This window comes from Hylobates moloch, unplaced genomic scaffold, assembly GCF_009828535.3.
Source record: "Hylobates moloch isolate HMO894 unplaced genomic scaffold, HMol_V3 SCAFFOLD_8, whole genome shotgun sequence".
Lineage (NCBI taxonomy): Eukaryota > Metazoa > Chordata > Mammalia > Primates > Hylobatidae > Hylobates > Hylobates moloch.
The window spans coordinates 77,343,060-77,363,821 of NW_026652283.1; the positions used below are offsets into that span (position 1 = coordinate 77,343,060).

A 20,762-nucleotide genomic window follows, 5' to 3' on the forward strand; every position below is an offset into this window, starting at 1 on the left:
TTCTTATTGGTTGCCATGGAAAAAAAATCAGAATAGATGGTTTCCATGGAGATTATCTTACAATTAGTTTCTTTGAAGGTCCGGACATTGCTGCAGGATTCACTGAGTACTTGTTGCCATCAGGGGCTTTCTCTGTGGCAGTGCTAAAGGCTGGTCAGAACGTTCCGTGGACTTAGACAAAGTCATCTGCCTCTTATGCTTGCAAATCCCAGGACACCAGAGTGGAGGTGATCCTGTGGCTGAGCTTCCTCTTGGAGTCCCACTCGCCTGGCCTCAGCTCCACAGCTCCTTTCAGTCACCAGGAAGGTTTTTTTTGTTGTTTTTTTAATTAAAACAAAACAAAACAGAAAAACCTTTGTATTGTGGAAATTTCAAGCTAGCACAAAAGATAGAATAATGTAACAAACCCCATGTACCACTCACCTAGCTTCAACATTCTGCTAATTTCATTTCATCTGTTGCCCCCACATTTTAAAGAAGAGTTTGAGTGGTTTTAAAAATCCCAGATATATCATTTTTTACTCCAAATAAGGCCATTTCTTAGTTATATAATAGCAGTACTCTTATCACATCTGATGAAATTAATAGTTCCTTCATATCAAATATCTAGTCCACATTCACATTTTCCCACATTGTGTCATTGTTCAAATAAGGATGCGGGAAGCTTTGAGAAAACCCATGTTCTCTGCTCCCCCTTCCCCGAGCCATGGTTCTGGTAGATGGAGTAGCTGAGAGGGCTTTGGCCTGGAGCTGTCTTGGGCTTGGGGAAAGGGGTGCGTCTGGGCTCACACCACACTCCTGATGTCCTCCAGGAGAGTTTGGTACTGTGAGCTCCTCACTCCTTCCTGGAGGTGGGTCAGGCACAGGTGGGCCAGCTACTGCTAGCTATCTTGGGCCAGGCATCCGCTGGGGGGCACTGGCTGTCTTTGAAGCCTGCAGGGGGAGGGAAGGGAAGAGGTGATGTAAACTTGGTTCATAACAGCTGTCTGCGACTTCATTTTCCAGGAAAGGAGAGGCCGTTTGACCCCATGGGACACAGCCTCCTGCAACTCCTCCCTGGGAATCGTGGGGCTGCTGGTGGAGGGCTCTGGCTGATCTGCTCTGGTGGCTCTGAGGGCTCTGGTGGAGGGCTGCTGCTTCTGCGGGTTGGGCAGAGCCAGTCCTGTTTATCTATCTTGGCAGGCTTTGCTCGTGTCCTGTGATGCTGCACAAAGTATGAATTACGGAGCTTGGGAGTGATGCCTGGGGTGTGGTCGATGGCTCTAACACTCTCCATTGAACTAAGTGCAAGGAGAGTTTAAAATAGCCAGCCTTTGTTCCGAGGTTTTAAAAATTCAACTCCAGTAGTTACAATGAGCTGTCTTCAAGTGGATCTATAAATAAACCGCTACTGTTCCTCTTTGTCACTGAGAGCTGTGGCGTCTCCCAGAGATGTCGGCTCTGCTGCTCGTCTTCATTAGATGCCTCATCTGTGGGGCAGCTGCAAGCGGAGCTGACACACAGAGTTTGTAATGACAGCAACACATTCCCTTTCAAATATCCACAGTCCCCAAAAATTAACTACACAGGAAAGATAGTAACTTTGCATTGGAGAAACCTGGCAGAGAGGTCAGTGTCACCATTGATCAAGGTCAACATTCCCTGTAATATAAGCCCTTCCACATGAACCCTGTGATACTGTGCACATCACTTTTCTGGTGGTGTCCAACATTTATAACCTGAATCTAATGATAAAACCCAAGTCAGGGAACATTTGATAAAATAACTGATCAATATTCTTCAGAAGTGTCAAGGTCATGAAAGACAAGGGAGGACTAAGGAACTGACACAGATGGGAGGAGGCTAACATAATAAATGCATCGGTAGGATTCTGGAACATCAGGATCTAAGGACGTTAGTAGAAAAACTGGTAAAGTTCAAATGGGGTTCCTATTTTGGTTAATGGTATTGTCACAGTGTTAGTTTCCTGGTCTGATCATTGTCCTATGGTTATGTAAGACATTAACACTGGCAGAGGGATATATGGAAATTCTCTGTACTATTTTTTGCAACTTTTCTCCAATTCTAAAATTAGTTCAAAGCAGTTTAATATAAAAGAAATCTACAGTCAGCACTTGGGCTTTATCGGAATCCTTGATCTCCCTCCCAGGGTACTTCGGTTCAGGTATGTGCTATGAGAGGGTAGGCATTTCTTTCTCCAGGTAGGGGGCAGGTAACCCTAAGATACTCAGCACCAGCTTGTAGTGAGCCCTTGGGAGTGTACGTGGAGCTGAACTGAACCAGAGCCGCCCTCAAGGAAGCAGGTGTGTGTTGAGAGGGAATGTTCCCACATAGGTGTTGGGCAGGGCAGGTCGCCTGCTTGCCTATGTGGTGGTTTCTGAAGATGCTCCAGAGGTGCATCTGCAGGAACTCCAGAACAGACTCAGCAGGAGTGTGGGCCTGGCCCAGGATGGACCTGCTTCCTCCTGAGGCTTCCTAGCCTCCACCATGCAGCCCTCCCGCTCTGTGTTCCTAAAACCGGCTCCACCTTGCTGCCCCCCACCCTTGTGTGCATTTCTCACTGTAACAAGTGTGATGACCTGGAGGGCTCCCGCCCCTAAAGGCTGGGGTTGTTTTCCAACCAGCTCTGAACCCCTCCAGGGAAGGAACCGCACTGTGCCAAGGCATGTTCTTGCTGCTTCCTCACTGCCTCTACTGGTTTGAAGTTACTTAGCCGTCACCTCACTGCTTCATCTCGCTCTCTTCTTCCTGGCTTCCCTCGCCTATGTGTGTCACTTCAGTAAGATAGACCTCCCAGATCAACTTCTTTCTCCTGGGGGCATGTCAGACACCAAATAACTTGCCATTTCTTGCCTATCAAGGCAATCCTTTCACTGTTTTGAAAAATCACCCCTTCGCTTCGTGTGGGGGAAAATTCTTGGAAATACTTGCAGAGAGAGGCTGGGGAGTCAGCAGATTGATGGGGGTCAAGCCCAGGAGTGGCCATCACAGCCCTGGGGCAGGTCCTCCATCTTGCCATGGGCCTGGGTGAGGAGAACGGAGTCTTGGTTTGTGCATACAGCATCTCCTACATGCCCAAGGCCTGTGAGCAACACAGGTTGAAATAGGATGACAGGCACCTGTGATCCCTGCCTCAAAGGGACCACTTTCTGAGAGGGGACTGGGAGATGGCCTGTGGTCCTGGGAACCAGGTGGTCCTGGTTCTGTGTGTGACAAGGCCTGGAATCCAGGGGTTGGTCAGGCATGCAGATTCCCCATCCTTCATTTTAGACCTACCCCTCAACCCCTTCACGATTTTTATTTTATTTATTTATTTAGAAATAGGATCTCTCGCAATGTCACTCAGGCTGGATTATAGCTCAGTGCAGCCTCCAACTCCTGGGCTCAAGTGATCCTCCTACCTCAGCCTCATGAGTAGCTGGGACTACAGGCGCATGCCATCACACCTGGCCCCTTCACAGGTTTTAGTCCAAAGGACACCATGTTGGTTTCCCATAGGCAGAGAGGGGCCTGAGGTCAAGGGGTGGCTCTGAGGCCTGACTGTGATCTATAGTTGTAGAGCATCTGATTTGGTTTTGGAGGTTGCTGTGTGGACTGTGGACCTCCAGGCCCCATGTCTCTGAACTTCTGAACTTTCTTTTTTTTTTTTTTTTTTTTGAGACGTAGTCTCGCTCTGTCACAGTGGCACGATCTCGGCTCACTGCAAGCTCCACCTCCCAGGTTCACGCCATTCTCCTGCCTCAGCCTCCCAAGTAGCTGGGACTACAGGTGCCTGCCACCTCGCCCAGCTAATTTTTTTGTATTTTTAGTAGAGACGGGGTTTCACCGTGTTAGCCAGGATGGTCTCAATCTCCTGACCTCATGATCCACCCGCCTCGGCCTCCCAAAGTGCTGGGATTACAGGTGTGAGCCACTGCGCCCGGCCTGAACTTTCAAAAACGACCCAGCACCTGCCCTACTCACAGTCTGGCATGGGGAATGTGAAAAGGCACCCTGCATTTTCATACCCCCTAGATGAAAGCCAGCGGTGGGACCAAACCCCACCCTCATGCTCAGGTTGCCTGGAGGCAGGAGTGGCAGGACTGCCAAAAGTTAGATGGTTTTAGGAAACCAGAATTTCTCTTGGGTTCAGGGCTATGTTTGGAATCAGAAGTTTCTTCTCCTGTTGGATTCTAGGCCAGAACCCTAAATTACAGGGCAAATAAGGCTGTAGTGTATCTAGTCTGCAGATACGTGTGGTGAATTCAGTACAGGCTTCTTTTGAGCTTTGATTTGAGAAAACGCCCGTGCCTTTCCTCTTGAGAAGATGGACATGATGCTGAGTGCAAGTGAGCTCGGTGTGTTCCCTGCTTCCCTCCTCAGGGGCAGGTTTAGCAAACATGGAGGTAGACAGACATGGCTGCCTGTCAACTTTTCATGAAGGCAAATTGTCAAAGGCCTGAGGCCAGGACTAAGAAACATCTGTGTCTGTGAGTCTCCTCATCCACACTTAGCAGGCTGTACAGTGAACAGTCCAATCAAAGATTCAGTTGAAAAGATTTAATCTTGGGGGTGTGTTTGTGTCCATTTCTTCCAGTTTTGCACAGGGCAGCTCTGCTTTGGAAATGTAGTGACGTGCCTTGGTTTTCAGTGAGCAGTGGCCAGACATGCTGTTCACCTGGGTCTGTACAGGAGGGTGAGTGTGATAGTCCAGCTCTTGGCCCCAGGTTACCTTCTTCTCCCCTCTCTTGCCTAGAATCAAGCTTTGGACCAGTTCCTGGATGCTTTTGTTTATTACAGAGTTTCAGTTTCAGGAGCGGGCTGGGCAAAGGGCATGGTCCAGTGTTAGAAATTAAAAGTAGAAAGTTCCACCTTGAGCAGCTGTTAAGAATTGTCCATTTCACCCCCTAAGAGGGGTGTATTCCATCTCTGCTCAAGCTCCAGCCTGCTGACCAGGTGTGTGCAGACTCCTAAGCAGCGGAGGCCTGACACTCCATGGACTGCATGGCTGCTGCTTGGGAGACCTTGCCTGGGAATCTCTGCTGCTCTCTCGAATTCCACTGGGAAACTGGGGCTTTGGGAATTGAACTGCATTGAGTTATGACTCTGGCTTTGCATTTGGAAACTGTAATTCTCAGACTGATGGTGGACCTTGTGGGCCTCACCTGGGGTCTTCAGCCTTGGGTTTGGCCCATTGGTAATGCCCAGTGGAGAGAGCTGGTGATTTTCACCTTGAGGGCAGAGTGGCAGTGATGGATGGTGTCAACTGTCCTGTGATGGGTAGGTTGGTCCCCTAAGGACATTTTAGTTGTAACCACATGTTTTTTGTTTTTAGTCAGGCTTTATAATTTACAAATGGTAACATTCACCGTGTTAGAAAGCAAACAGTTCTCTGAGTTTTGACAGATACAGTCATGTAACCACCACCACAATCAAGATATAGAATCTTTCCATCATCCCAAAATGTTCTCTTTTGCCTCTCTGTAGTCAATCTACTCACTCCACCCCCAGCCCCAGGCAATCATTAATCTGCTTTCTGTCACTATTGATTAGTTTGTATTTTTTAGAATATGATATAAATGGAATTATACAGTTATATATTCTTTTTGGTCTGGTTTCTTTCACTCAGCCTAATTATTTTGAGATTGACCCACATTGTTATATGTATCAGTAGTTCATTCCTTTTTATTTAATCAAATGGATATACCACAGTTTTGTTTTGTTGGTGAGCATTTGGGCTATTTGCAATTTTATTATAAATAAAGCTGCCATGAACGTTCATGTACATATTTTTCTATGGAAATATGCTTCCATTTTCTTGGGTAATTACGTAGGAGTGGAATGGCTGGGACATATAATAGGTGTATGTTTAGCTTTTTAATAACTGTCAAACTTTTCAAAATGGTTATGCCATCTTACGTTCGTGCCAGCAGTATATGAGAGTTCAAGTTACTCCACCTCCCTTCCGACACTTGGCATGATCAGTTTTTTTTACCTTTAGGCTATTCTAATACGCATATAGTTGTATGTCGCTGTGGTTTTAACTTCCATTATCCTAATGATTAATGATGTACACCATCCTTTTTAACAGTGTCTTTCAAAGAGCAGAAGTTTTGAATTTTGAAGAAGTTCATTTTTTCAATTTTTTCTTTTATAGATCATACTTTAGGTGTCATATCTAAGGAATATGCCCAACCCAAGGTCACAGAGATTTTCTATGTTTTACAGGAAAAATGTGTATCAGTTTTATAGTTTTAGATTTTGTTTTTTGTTTTTTATTTTTATTTTTTGAGACGAAGTCTTGCTTTGTTGCCCAGGCTGGAATGTGTTGGCACAATCTCGACTCACTACAACCTCTGCCTCCCACGTTCAAGCGATTCTTCTGCCTCAGCCTCCCTAATAGGTGGGATTACAGGTGCCCGCCACCACACCTGACTAATTTTTGCATTTTAGTAGAGATGTGGTTTTGCCATTTTGGCCAGGCTGGTCTCGAACTCCTGACCTCAGATGATCCACCTGCCTCAGCCTCCCAAAGTGCTGGGATTACAGGCATGAGCCACTACACCCGGCCTTATAGTTTTAGATTTTACACTTAGGTCTATGATCCATTTTGAATTAGTTTCTGTATGTGGTGCAAGGTATGTACCGAAGTTCATTTTTTTGCGTGTGGATACTCAGTTGTTTAATCAACTGTTGGAAATACTAACTTTTCTGTACTAAGTTGTTTGTGCACCTTTTTTAAAAATTAACTGGCCGGATATTGGTCTAGAGTTTCTGGATTCTCTTTGTTCCATTAATCTACGTGTCTATCCTTTTACCAATATCACAGTGTCTTGGTTAATATAGTTTTAGACTAAGTCTTGAAATCATGTAGTGTGATTCCTCTAATTTATTCTTTTTTTCAAAATTGTGTTGGCTTTTCTAGTTCCTTTGCCTTTCCATGTAAATTTTAGAATCAACTTCTTGATGTCTATAGGTGATTTGGGAGGAAATTGACATCTTTACAACATTGAGCCTTTAATACGTGAACATGATATATCTCTTCATTGGTATAGGTCTTCAATTTTTCTCATTAGTGTTTTGTAGTTTTCAACATACACATTTTACACAAATGTTGTTAGATTTATACTTAAGCATTTTGTAGTGTGTTGAATGAGAGCCTCCCTGAAAGATATGTCTACATCCTAACCCCTAGAAACTGTGAAGATGACTTTACTTGGGGGAAAAGATCTTTGTGGATGTAATTAAGAATCTCAAGATGAGATCGTCTTGGATTGGTGGTCCTAAATTGAATGACAAGTGTCCCTAGAAGAGCCACACAGAAGAGAGACACACAGAGAAAGGAGAAGAATGCCATGTGAAGACAGAGGCAGAGATTGGAGTTATGTAGCCATAAGCCAAGGAATTATGGAGCCACCAGAAGCTGAAAGAGGGAAGGAAGCATTCTCCCTTAGTGCCTCCAGAGGAAATGTGGCCCTGCCTTGATTCAGACTTCCAGAACTGTGAGAGAATTAATTTAGATTGTTTTACGCCATCAAACATGACAATTTGTTACAGCAGCCCTAGGAAACTATTAATAATATATACTTCATGTTGTTTTGGTGCTATTGAAAAGATAATGGCCAATAATTTTCAAAAATAATGAAAGGCATCAAACCATAGTTCCAAGAAGCTCAGAGAAACAGCAAACAAGCTGGAGAAAAACAAAACAAAACAAAATCCTAGATGAGTTATATTCAAACTTCTGAAAACCAAGGATTAAGAAATCTTGAAGGTAGCCAGAGAAAAAAAGACATATATATGTGGATCAAATGTAAGAATTATGAAGAATTCTCATGAAACTATGCAAACTGAAAGAGTAACATCTTTAAAGTTTGAGAGAAAAACTGCCAACCCAAAGTTCTGTACTCAGCAAAAATATTTTAGAAATGATGGAGAAATAAAGACCTTTTTTCCCCTCCAGACAAACCAAAGCTGACAATTTTTTACCAGCAAATTTGTATTATAAGAAATATCTAATTTCTCTCCCTTCTCCTTCTAGAATTTCAATTGTCCATGTGTTAGAGACAGTATTGTCCTGTAGCTTATGGAAGCTCTGTTCTGTTTTATCCCTCTGTGTTTCACTTTGAGGAATTGATCTATCTTTAAGATCACTAATTTATTTGCCCATTGAGCCCATTATAGCCATATTTCTCTGTTACTGGGTTTCTTATTTCTTTTGTTTCCATTTGACTCTTTCTTATAATTTCTGCCTTTCTGCTGAAATTCTCCATTTGATCATGTGTGTTGTTCAGTAGAGCCTTTACCATATTAATCATAGTTATTTTAAATTTTGTATCTCATAGTTTCAACATGTAGGTCATCTGAGTCTGCTTCTACTGATTGCTTTGTCTCTTGACAGTGGGGTTTTTTTTTCTCCCTGCCTTTTTGTGTCTCATAATGTTTTATTAAATGCCAGGCATCATGCTTAGGACAGTAAAGACTGAGGTAAATAGTCTCATCAGGAGTTGAGCTTAGTTTAGTGTTACCTAACGTACCTAGGATGAGGTCTGGGTGATGGAGGCTTTTCTCAGTCATTTTTCTCACTCTCACCTTTCAGCCAGCCCTGTGGGCGTGCCCCTCAGAGGGGCATGCTTTTTTCCATGCTCTTGGCCCTCCTCCCTAGATAGGCTGCTGTTGCTTATTGCTTGGTGCTTGCTATTTTTTTGTTTTGTTTTGTTCTTTGTTCTTTGTTTTTTTTGTTTGTTTGTTTTGTTTTGTTTTGCAGGGGGTTGGCGTGGGCCCTGTTGTCTTGACCCAGCTTCAGTCTTAAGCAGACTCTGTCTCCCTGGGTCTCAAAAGTGAGACATTCTTAGCGGTCCTGCTCCTTCCTCATTCAAAGGAGACCTTGATAATCTCAGTTCAGGATAGTTTGCTGCCTCTCCCTCAAGGGAAGAGGTGTTTTTATATTTGCTTCTCTCTAGTAGCTTCAGGATGCTCTTCTACAGGGGAGAGGTCCTGGCAGGGCTTCATACCTTTCCTTACTCACTCCCCTCCCCTAGGCCTGCACCTCCAAGAATGGTTTTCTTCCATCTACTGTTCTGCCCCCATTTTTTTGTCATGAAAGACCAGTGGAGGTCTGTGGAGGAGAACCTGTGCATGGGTGCAAGCTCTACTTGTGTCTATGGCACCTGGGGGTTCTGCACTCTTACCCTAATCTGCACTTGGTCTCCAGCAATTTGTTAAAACTATAACTTACCCACTCGTATGGCATTTGGTGTCTCTTCTCCTCATGCTTTGCCATAGGTGACCCACAGCTGATGCTCACTTTCTATTTTCCTTGGAAGTGTCTGTCTTTCCTTAGATTTCAGGCTACTGGTTGCTCTGTGACTTCAGCTCTCTGATTTAGAGAAGTTATGATTCTTTTAGATTGTCAGTCTTTTTCTTGTTAGGATGGAATTAACACTTTCCCCAGCTTTATATATCCTAGGCAACAGCTCCTTATCCATACTTGTATCTTGATGGAAGAGTGAGATCACGGTCAATTCAGAGACCTCTCAAGAAGTCAACTCCAGATGGGTTGATTTCTTGTCACAAGGAAGATCTACAAGCTGTTTCTTTTGTTTTTAATGAAATGTTATGGTTTGGTTCCTCATGTGTCTGGGTAGCTGAGTATCAGCCACAGACATTTAGGCAATTCCTACTGTGTGTGATATGCTGAGCTCCTGGTGGTGTATGAAAAGCAGGCAGCAGAGGAAACAGGAACTGAGGAGGGCAACACATTAACCGACTGTGAGAGGCCAGAGTCCCACCCCAGGGTGGCATGAGAGGAGACACCTGCAGACCCCAAGTGATATTTCCCAAAGTTAGAGCCATCTCTTGAGAGTCAACTTCTTTTGTTTTGGTATTAAGATGTTTATATTTGGCAAAAGTGAAATGTTGTTGAATTGTTGTAGGCCTATACGAGTATATGTGTGGGTTAATCTTTGTTGTTATTTTAGTGAGCATTACTTTTTCTTTTGAGGCGGAGTCTTGCTCTGTTGCCCAGGCTGGAATGCAGTGGTGTGATCTCAGCTCACTGCAACCTCCACCTCCTGGGTTCAAGTGATTCTCCTGCCTCAGCCTCCCGAGTAGCTGGGATTACAGGTGCCCACCACCATGCCTGGCTAATTTTTGTATTTTTAGTAGAGATAGGGTTTCACCATATTGGCCAGGCTTTTCTTGGACTCCTGACCTCAAGTGATCCACCCGTCTTGGCCTCCCAAAGTGGTGGGGTTACAGGTGTAAGTCACTGTGTCTGGCCTCTTTGTGTCATTTTATTCATGTTATACTTAACTGAGAACCACCGGGCAAAACCCCTAGGACTCTTTGATGTTGAACAGACAAAATGCTGATGTGACTTTTGCATTTAAATGCTGCTTGGGTTATTCTGCTACTGTCATTACTCATGGCTCTGGTACGACTGTCTCTTCCCACTCTTGTGTGTCATTTTCTTATCTCTGCTTTCTTGCTTATTTGCCCAGCTCTCAGGGAAATGCCACAGCTCCAGAGTGCTGGCATGCAGGTGAGTGGCTACAGAGCTGTGAGGGGCGGGGCTACTGGCCCTTTGCTGCAGTGCAGACAGTGGGGAGGTTTCATTACACAGGAATTTTACCTTGGTGGGCCCCGTTCTTTGAGGTGTTGAGTGTTTGTGGAGGGCCTGCTCTGCGTTCAGCTCTGTGCTGGGCAATCATTCCAGGGCAGCTGGGTTGGGGAAGTGACGCAAAAGGCATTAGACTCAGGATTCAGAGGCCTCCACGGGGATGTTGGAGAGGATTTGTGCACATGGAAGCCCAGCTACAGTCAATGTCACCTGCCAGAGGCTGTCTCATGTCCGGGAAGAGCCTGCACTTTGGGTTCAGATCCCAATTCTGTTATTTGCTGGGTAACTTAGAACAAGTTACTTAACCTCTTTGAGCCCAAGGGTCCATGTCTGAAAAATAAGGTTAATAATGCCTGTTGGGAAGGGCCATCATAAGGATGAAGTGAGGTTACACGTATTAAGTGAGGTGACATTAAATGAGGGCACACAGTGGATGGCAAGTAAACCATGGTGATTGCTGGACTGATGGAGTGTTAAGTGCTGTGATATTTTCTGATGGGAATGGGCAAGCAGGCAGGGAAATGGCTCAAGGCAGCCCTGGAGTTTGAGGCTGGTTACCTTTGGACAGTCATTTTCTGACTGAGCCTTAGTTCTCTTTATTGTCAAATGGAGACAGCCCATGAAAGTGTGGTATAGGTGGGAAAACATGGTGGCTGCCGCAACCCTCTGTTGTGAAGGCCACCTCTCCAGCTTGGAGCGCCGTGGCTGCTGTCTTTAATACTCCCTTGGAGCTGGCTCAGCTTTGGCTCATCCAGGAGGGTTTCTATTGCTAAAGTCAGTGGTACTCACACTGCCTCCCTGCAGCGTCCACTGTGCTTCCAGAGGCTGAGCTCAGCACTGTCCATTTCTGGGCCATTCTGCAGAAACTCACATTTTCCATTCCCTCCTTCCTAGGCAGCCAGCAGCACCAGACTCTGGCCCATTCCATGACAATGCTGGCTGTGGGACAAAACAGTTCCCTGCTCACACCCTTCCTCCAGTGGAAGAGTGTGTGTCTGCACTGTTAGGGGGTCCTCTGGAAGGAGTGGGCACAGCACTGAACATTTCTTAAGAAAGGCCTGCTGGTAGCTTCAGATAAGCATGTCTCACAGCCCAGCCGTTTGAAGGACTGGCCCAGTCTTCATCCCTATTTTATAGATGAGGAAGTGGAGGCCCAGAGCTGGTTAGTGACTGTCTGAGTCACCATTCCTCACCACTGCACTCTGCTGTGTCTCCTGACAGAACTGCCTTAGTCTAGGGGCCACTGTGGTAGGCTGAAGTCTCTCCTAGCAAGACTGGTGGACTTCTGAAATTTCCTTTTGGGATGGGCTTCTGGGTAAGCATTGAGATCTGAAGCACATTGATTCCTGGAGGACTGGAAGAGACCCAGCCCTGATGGCCGAAGTCTTAGAAATGGCCACGGAAGTGGCCGACATGCTGATGATAGGTGTGTGGACACGGTGCTGCTTATGATCTCAAGAACATCCCTCTGGCTCATGTCTCACATTCAAGTTCTCCTGTAGCTACCATGAGGGCCAGCATTTTTCCAAGTTCAAATCAGCATGCCCTTGAAAGTTTGTGATCTATGAGAATAGAATACTTACCTAATAAAGGAAAACATGCAGGTAGGGTCCACGTGCTGAACCGCATTCCCACGGGAACAAGTCCACAGAGGAACTGCAGGCTCTAAGACCAGCCCTGCCCTTGGACACCCATGGCGCTCCAGCATCCCGCCCACTGAACATGTGCACAGCACCTCCTCGGTCCACAGAAGCCTTTGTGCATAAGGCAAGGAGCTGACTTTGCTGAATTTAGGGGCTGAAGGGCCTTACACAGAAACACGAAGCCCCTCACCTCCTGGAGTCCTATCTGAAGCAGCCCGGGGGTGCCTTTCCTGTGGATTCTGATTCCTGCCAGCCATGTACCAGCCTGGGACATGCACATAGAAATCTTTGTTTTTCCAGGGGATCTGGGCCAGGGTGGGGTTGGAACACCCCTCTCCCCGCCACACACACACTTCCACCAAGTTCTGGGCCACGGTTTCTCGGGCCTGGGAAAGGCATTTGTGAAGCCTGGCACATCCCCATATTGAAGGGTGGGGAATTAGAGTTGAGCTGACCAGGAAGAGGAGGGACTTCAGGCCCAGGCCAGGCTTCAGCATCTCTGGACTCACCTGGATGCCTGCTGATGGGTGCCAGCTGCTTGAAGAGATGGGAGGCAGCTAGCCTCCCTGAGGGGCTCCAAGAGCAGGCTGAGGCCACTCACTGGCCTACCTGCCCTCCTCCCCAGGCCCCTTCCTGCCTGGACCACGAGGTGTTCTGATTCCACTCCCCACTTAAGGCCTCTTCCTGGAAAGGTGTGTGTGTGGACCCAGATGTGGGAACGCCGCCACGCTGCTGTTTCTCACTGACACTTAGAGTTTACCTTCTCAAATTTGCTGGTGGTTTTCCCTTTCATCCTTTGGAGGAGCTATTCCTCTCACAGTATTTCTTCAAGCACTGGATGGACTGAGGAACTTTTTTCTTTCTGTCTTTAGCCAGAAGTGGACTTCCCTGTCCCCCCAGGAAAAGGCAGGAGTGTGGAGTCTGTGCAGAGCCAGCCCCAGGAGCCTGTGAGCGTGCCCCAGACACTGACTAGCACGTTGGAGCACATTGTGGGCCAGCTGGATGTCCTCACTCAGGTAGGCCACACTGTGGGTTCACCCGTCATCTGCACTTGGTCCCGCATTTGGACCATTTGAAGTTGGATAACAGGTGTTGGATTTTTAAAAACATAATTATAATGGACCTGTTTTCCAGCCCAGATTAATGACATTGCAGAGCCTTCCCGGGGATCCTGGCTCTTGGAGCCATTCAAGCCCTGGCCAGGCCACTAGACTCCAGAATCCCCAATGCTGGGTACTACTGGAGTGTGCTCACCTAGAGCTGGCCTGAGCCACTGAAGAGCTTTGAAAGAAACACTGTGTTTGTTTATTCCTCCCACTCTTTGCTGGATGGGCACTGCAGGGGCACGCCAGGGAACTGAGTAGTGAGTCAGGGCTTCTGAGAGCCTAGGCTCTGAGTTTGAGCCTGGCCCTTTCCTTATCCTCTGTGCAACCTTGGGGAAATCCCTTCTGTTCTCCAAGCCCTGCTGTGTTTATCTGTAATGTGCTGGTGGTTGTGGGCTCTGCCTGCCACATTCATGGTGAGAATTAAGGGAGATGAATCTGGGAAATGTTTGGCCCATGCCTGGCCCTAGGTAGCTGCTCAATAAATGTTAGTTGTGGCCCTGGCCACTCTCGTCACTGAGATGGATATGGGCCCTGCCCTCTGGAGCGTAGGTTGGCAGCCATAACACAGGCTCATAGTGTAGCAGTTTCAGTAAGAGCAAAATCCCCTGACAAGTGGTGGCCGGCACTAGGGGCATGCTTGGCAGGGCCATCTCACTTGAGGGAAGAAGAGAGGTCCTGGCTGCCTGCGGCTCTGGAGAGGCCATGGGCACGTCCAGGGAATGAGTGAAGCTCCAGGTGGCTGGCATGTGGATATGTGGTCATGGGGTGGGGGGCAAGGCAGGATTTAGAGGTTCCCCAATTCCTCATCTCCTTGGCTCCTGAGGCCAGGCTGGGACTCTGCAGATCATCCTCTGCCATGCCAGCACATGGGTAGAGCGAGGCTGCAAGAGGGACACATGTGGCCCACTAGGAAAAGAGGTGTTAAAGCCAGGGGGCGGGGGATGGGGAAGCAAGGAAGAGTGGTCTCCAATCCAGCTTACATGAAGGATGCGAAGGACCCTTGATGTCACTAATGGAAATAGAGCTGGGATGGCATGGTATCCTTTCCCCAGCTTGGGATCGTGGGCTAAGTGAGAAAAGCTCTTCCAGGGTGTGTCACCAGAGCCCAGCTGGGATGGCACACCTTGGGCCCACTGAAGAAAGCACTCTTGAAGGGAAAGGCCAGATGTCATGACTGGGGGCTGTGGGACTCCAGGGCACAGTGTACAGACCTTGCTGAGAGGCTGTTAAGCCCTGAGAAGAAGGCATGTGCTGAGAGAGATGTGAGCAGCATGCAAAGACTTAAAAACCACCCCACTTCAAACCCGTCAGCAACTGCCTCATGTTTTTCACAGCCTCGCCAAGTGAGAGATTAGGGGAGGTGGAATCAATTAGAACTTTATAGGATAAAATTGGAAATTAAGTCTGAGAAGGTGGTTAAAAATAGCTTCATTGGATCCAGAGGAGTATAACACTAAAAACATTTCCTGTCACTGTGTTTTAGGGGTGCACATGGAAGGTTTTGTTATGTGTTCACAGTTAGGAGTATGATAGTAACTTTTAAAAAACTTGCATTGCAGAGAATAAGTGAAGGCTGGCCTGTGGCCTGTGGTCTGTGGCCTTTGGCCCATGGCTGGGTGTCTGGATGTCTCAATGCCTCTGTGGCACCCTGTTCCTACCTCACACCATTCAGCCCCTTTGCAAATCCAACTGGCAGGCCACCCCCGACCAGATGCCAACAATATCAGCCAGTCACCTGCTTTGCAAAACGGACAGTGTCTGTGTGTTTCTGGATGCCATAAAGCGAGGCATGTTCTTGACGGACTCAATGCGTCCCGAGGAAACTTGAGTTCTGCAGATGAAGCACCAGTTGAGGCCTTAAAGTTCAACCCATTTTCAGAACTGTGCATAGCGCCTTTGTGCTAATCCTGGCAAGTTCTCATCGGGCTTGGCTGTTGGTTGTCTTCTAGGCCAACCGTTCTCTCCTGGAGTTGGGGCTTTCTCTAGCTGAGGTGTTCCAGCCACAGCCAGAGCTATCTCCACCAGGGGATTGAAAGTTTCCCTGTGCCTTTCTCTTGGCATTGGCCCAGCAGAGGCAGGCCCACAGCAGGCCCTGCTCTGGATGGTCCAGACTGACCCAGCCCTCCCCTGAAGCTTAGTGCCAGGTGGCCACCACCATCCATCTTCCCAAGTGGCTTGTTCAGCTGGGCTTCCTACTTGGTCTGTGGATACTGGTCTCGGGTGCCACCCCATCAGCAACACTCCTCGCCATCTGCCCAGTCCTGAAGAGCCTTTGTGTTCTGGAGGGGTGGGATGCCCAGCCACCCCAATACTGATTCCTACTACAAAGTCATCCATGTGAATTGTGCTGTTCTCCTCCGTCGCCCCCACCATCCCTTCCCTCCCCTACAGGGAAGTCTACTTCAGAGTGGCCTTTGAGAGGAAAGCTGCCTTCCGGGTCCTTCAGGCCTCCATCCTGCAGAACATCCTTCCAGGGGAGAGCCATGGGGATGCAGGGGGCAGTAGCCAGGGATGTTTTCTGAGTGAGTCACAGAGTCTCCAGCCCCTGGGTAGGACACCCTGTTTCAGAGGCTCACAGTCTTCAAAGCCTGCCTTCCTGCTCAACAGGCTGGTATGGCCCCATGTGGCAAGGTCACCTCTGTGGATGTTTGTGGCCTGTCTGGCACCAGTCTGAGGGTCAGGGGCCCAATCTCAGTCCTCCCCAGGGTGACCCCTTCAGTGGCTCCTCTGTGTAAAGGAAAGGCCTGGAAGCCAGGAAGCTGAATGAGCCAAGGGAGAGGAGTGGCTCAAGCTTTGTCTGGCTTCCCCACTGCCTAGCTCAGTGACCTTGGGCAAGTCACTTTGAGTCTGTGTGCCTTACTTTCCAAATCTGGAACACAGAGCTGATAATAGTACCCACTTCATAGGCCTCTTGGGAAGCTCCTTGAACGGTACCTGACAACGCTGTGCACTGCTGATGTGTTGGGTGCTGTTCCTGTTGCTGCCATTGTTGTTATCCAAGGCTTGGGGGCCAGGGGGATCTGCATGACAGCACCAGAAATAGCTCTCCCAATTTTCCACTGCCTCATGAAGCTAGACCCTTCCCTACCCAGGAGAGCCATTCCTTGGCCCTCAGAGCAGAGGTGGCAGGTTCCTTCCATGCACACACATTTACTGAGCCCACTCTGTGTGGTGGGCCCTGTGTGAGACCCAGTCCCACCTTCAGGAAGAACTCAGGACTGAATCTGCCGAGGTCGGAGCCAGGCCTCCCCAGAGGAGCCGGCAACTGGAATCACTGCAAACAAGTGGGAGTCCAGACACTGGGTCAAGGCCATGGGTCCTCTGGTGTGGCGTAACAGAAGCAGCAGCCCAGGAGTTCACCCTCACCTGACGGGACACCAGGAAAAGTCGAGGCCTGACCCATGCTGAGGGTCTGGGGTAGAGTGGAGATAGGGACACAGAGAAGTTGAGACGCGAACAAGGGCAGTGCTATCATGGCCCCATCCCAGGGGCGATGAGACAAACAGCACTTTGGCTGGCCCCTGCAAGGCTCCTGGTCTCTGGAGCAAGCCAGCAAGTGGGGCAGTTTCCCTCAGCCTTCCCAGGCCAAGAGGCCTTTCAGATGAAGAGGAAACCAAACTGCCCGTGGGACTTGTACAGCATCAGAAACCCTTTAACTCCAGAAATGGGGTTGGTGTTTTACTTTTTTATGAGTGCCTTTTTTATAAAATCCATACATTATTTTTCAAAAGTGTATTTATATGGGGAAAATAGACTTTGGGGTGACCTTGTGAGCCGAGCAGGTGCAGTCCTCAGGCCTCCCCACATAGTTGTTTTAGATGGAAAGTCCTCAGAGTGTGGGGATCACATACTCATCATAGTTGTCATCCTCCTGGTTTTTATCTGAGGCCTGCCACTTTCCAAGGACTTCCCTTTGTGGCCCTCACTTTATCCTCCCACCTGGCGTGTGGCAGCAGCATCATGCCAGGTGCAGATAACGTGTTAATAACGGCTTGTTGTGCCTGGACCAGCCTCGTGGTCCAGCCAGCCTGGGGCTTCTCCAGGAGGCCAGGTGATCCTGATCTCAACCACTGTGGGTCAGAGCTTCCCTAGCTTCCCTTGCCAGTTTGGTGGAGTTAAGGATGGCTTCATCAAGAAATTCTGCAAACCAAACTTGACCTCCCTGAAAGGTAAGGCCAGAAGCTCTTGCCCAGGGCTCTGTGATCAGAGAGCCCAGCAGGCCAAGCCCCTTAGGTCACCAGCCAAAGAGCACACACACCCTTGCCCTGGCCTGCCCCTGTGTGGGGATGACCCCTCCTTGCCCCAGCAAACACTGAGCTTGCTGTTTGGGGCGTCACTGGTTTCTTCGCTAAGCTTCTCTGGGCCCTGATCCCAGCTGATGCCATACTTTGAGCAGCTGGGGTTTGTTCAGCTTTACACTTCCCCACCAGCTGTGGGGAGCAACTGTTCCTCCTTGAGTTTCAGGGCTGCTCTGTTCACCCAGTGAGCCACCTGCCCGTCAGCCTGGGCACACCTCCACCATTCATCACCTGGGTGACCTTGGGCAGGTGACGTCAATCCCAGAGCCTCAGTCTCCTCCCTTGTAAAATGGGGAGAGACGCCTCATTGGGTCCTCTGAGCTCTGCTGTGCGGCTCTTGGTTAACTGGGTGTGCTAGACTGGTGCCAGCTGTTCTGTGAAGCACAGCAGTGAGTCGATGTTCTCCTGGGAGCAATATGGGAAAGCTCTGGGGCAGGCTTGTGGCACAGGAATGACAGGAGTAGACATTCCACAGTCCCCATACTGCTGGACTCAAGTCCCAGAAATGCTTTTGAGTTGCCAGTGAGACTAGTGTCTGGCTAGGCAGGAGGATAAGAGAGGGGAGAAAGAAGTCATTCCCCAACCCCAGGAAGGAGGAGGGCACAGGAGGTGACAGAGGCACTGGGGTGCACATAGACACTGTTGAAAATCAGGCATGGGTCATGGGGCCCATTAGATCAGACCCTTCCACCTGGACCTAGGCAACAGGGGCCAAGATGGAAGCTCATTGAAGATATATATGGTGTATCTGTGACAGCTGTTCTTTGAATGTAGATATTGTAATGGTTTTTAGGGAACATGTATTTCCTAACAATGGAACTGAAGATTTTCTTTGGAGGGCTTTTTGTTCCTCGAGCCCCCTATGGGAATTCTCAGGAGCTGCTAGGCCTGAGGTCAGGAGCATGGGCATCCCATGCTGCAAGCTCCCCGCCCCACTGAGAGATCGCACGCCCCTCCCTCAGGGTCCAAGGGCCCTGCTCTGAGCCTGTCCTGAGACCCACCCCTCCCCTATCCCCTCTGGAGAGAGCACACGCCTGTGGCTGCCCTGGGGTCACTCACCTGCTGGGCCTGCCTCAAGTCTTCTGAGAAAGTTGGCTTGACCCCAGAGGCCCAAGGGTTCCAGAGAAAAACCAGACAGGGAGTCAGAAGCTGCAGCTGCTCAGACCCGGCTCTGCCTCTTTTTGGCTTTCCACCGAGGGGAGATGTTAAGTGTTGCCCCTCTGTCTGCCTGTCTCATGTGGTGGGCAGCAGAGGTCAGCCTGTCAGGTGGGGCCAGGACATCCCCTGGGGCCTTGTTTCATCTGCCTGCCCCCAGGCCAGGCTCCTCCGTTCTGAGCACCCCTGGAGGACTCTAGGCCGGACCCCAAGGCTGTTAGGCCTGCCTGCCCAGGGATGGGCGCTCAGTAGGTGTGCAAGCAGAGGCCCTGGCCCTGACCCTGGTACTCTTTCCCCTTGTGCTCTTGGGAGTGCTGCCAGGTGATCTAGGGGTCTTTTTCACAGATGCCGGAAAACTTCACCAGTGAGCAGGGAGAGAGGCTGTTTCCACAAATAGCCACTGCCACATGAGCTCACCTCCACGCTGGCTCCGTGGCTTCCTTCATGGACCCTCAAGAGGCCAGAGGGTTGCTGCACAGTGCTCAGCTGCCCTCAGGAGTAACAGGTTCCAGTGGTGTCTGGAAGTTGCAGAGACCCTGGGCCTTCCTTAGGGCAAGGAGGTGGATCTCGGGGGTGTGGACAATGACCCAGGAGCTGGGGAGGCTGCTGTGAGGGGGCCCCGCATAGGCCCAACACGCGGCTTGGTGGTTTTGCCTCAGAAGCCCACAGCAAAGTTATTTTTGACTCCAGTTTCACGTCTTGCTGCTTTTTAAAAATACCGAGCCATGAAATTCCTGCTCCAACTGTTTTTTTATGGCACCCAGTGTTTCAGGCTGGCCACAGCAATGCTGTGATGTCACGTTCCAGTTCCTGTGACTCATGGAGGCTGCTGGGCTCCGGGACTTGAAAATGCATGTGGTGGGGAGCAGGCAGGGAGCAGGCCTGCCAGCCCTGCTTGTTTGGGTCTCTTTGGCATTTGATTTTGTTAAATGTTCAAGTCATTGCGTTTTGCTGTCCTAACTCAGCAAGGCCAAGGATTTTTCCTGTTTGCTTTGGGGATAGAGAATGGCCTATTTGCTTTGAGATACCTTAAACCTGCTCCCCCCAACCCCCACCCCCATGGTAGTCCTGGAAGTTCCTATTTGACAGGCTGCTCAGGTGAGGCATCTGGTTCCACACTGGCAGGGAAGTTGGCAGTGCCTGGCCCTGATGTGGGCCAAGCTGCCTCACTACTCTCAGGGGCTCTCTGTATCCCTCTTTCCTGGGAGGACCTGCTGTTGCTTATGGAAATAGACCCCTAATTTTATAGTTATACAATTTTTCCTGGGGATTGGTCCTCCCACGTGCACCCAGACAGAATTCGTTGGGAGGGCATAGAGTGAAAGTCACCCGGTGCGTCTTCCCATGATCCCAGGAGGGCGTGTGCAGCCCTCCTAACACTGCTCCCACTCGCAGACAGGGCCATAAGGGTGGTGGTGGGTTGTTTCTGCAAAAATCGGTCCCCTCTCTGCATCAGCACATCTAGCCAGCTCACCTACTTGGTCAAGAGTGGATGTAGCCACCCTCCTTGTTGTGGACCTTCATGGATTGCCTTTTTGGCCAGAGTCATGTTCAGGACAACCTGAACTTCTTTGTGGGGGTTTGGAAACAAGAGGCTTGTTTTCCTTCTGTTAAGAGGCTACTTCTGGGGGACGAGGGACTCAAGACACTGTCTGGTCTGTGCCAGGGACACACTTGGTGGCAGAGGGACTGGGGGAAATGTCTGTCTGCCTGGGCCCCTGGCCATTCCCCAGCCCTTTACTATTTTTGGCATTTTTCCCAAAGGCTCCTCTGGCTTCGCAAATGTGGCAGGACAGGGGAGCCTGTGTCTTCCCCAAGTCGCAGGTCAGGCCCAGTGCCCTTCCTCCTTCATGACACGCAGCCTGCGAACCTCACCCAAAAACGGGCAAGCTCGTGTTTGCAGGGGGACTGGATGGCAGCTCCCATGGGGGTCTGGCAAAAAACTCTTGTTTTCCATCTT

The 20,762-nt window shown here is 49.1% G+C and overlaps 1 protein-coding gene across 4 annotated transcripts in view; it reads left to right on the top strand.

The window, feature by feature from the left end:
- Window positions 1-20,762, top strand: part of POC1A (POC1 centriolar protein A) — a 79,795-nt gene that overhangs the window by 45,305 nt on the left and 13,728 nt on the right. For all 4 annotated transcript variants that reach the window (XM_032161376.2, XM_058442622.1, XM_032161377.2 and 1 more), the window contains one exon: window positions 13,116-13,259. In XM_032161376.2, coding sequence (XP_032017267.1) covers window positions 13,116-13,259 — 144 coding nt within the window. The remainder of the gene's footprint in view (window positions 1-13,115; window positions 13,260-20,762) is intronic.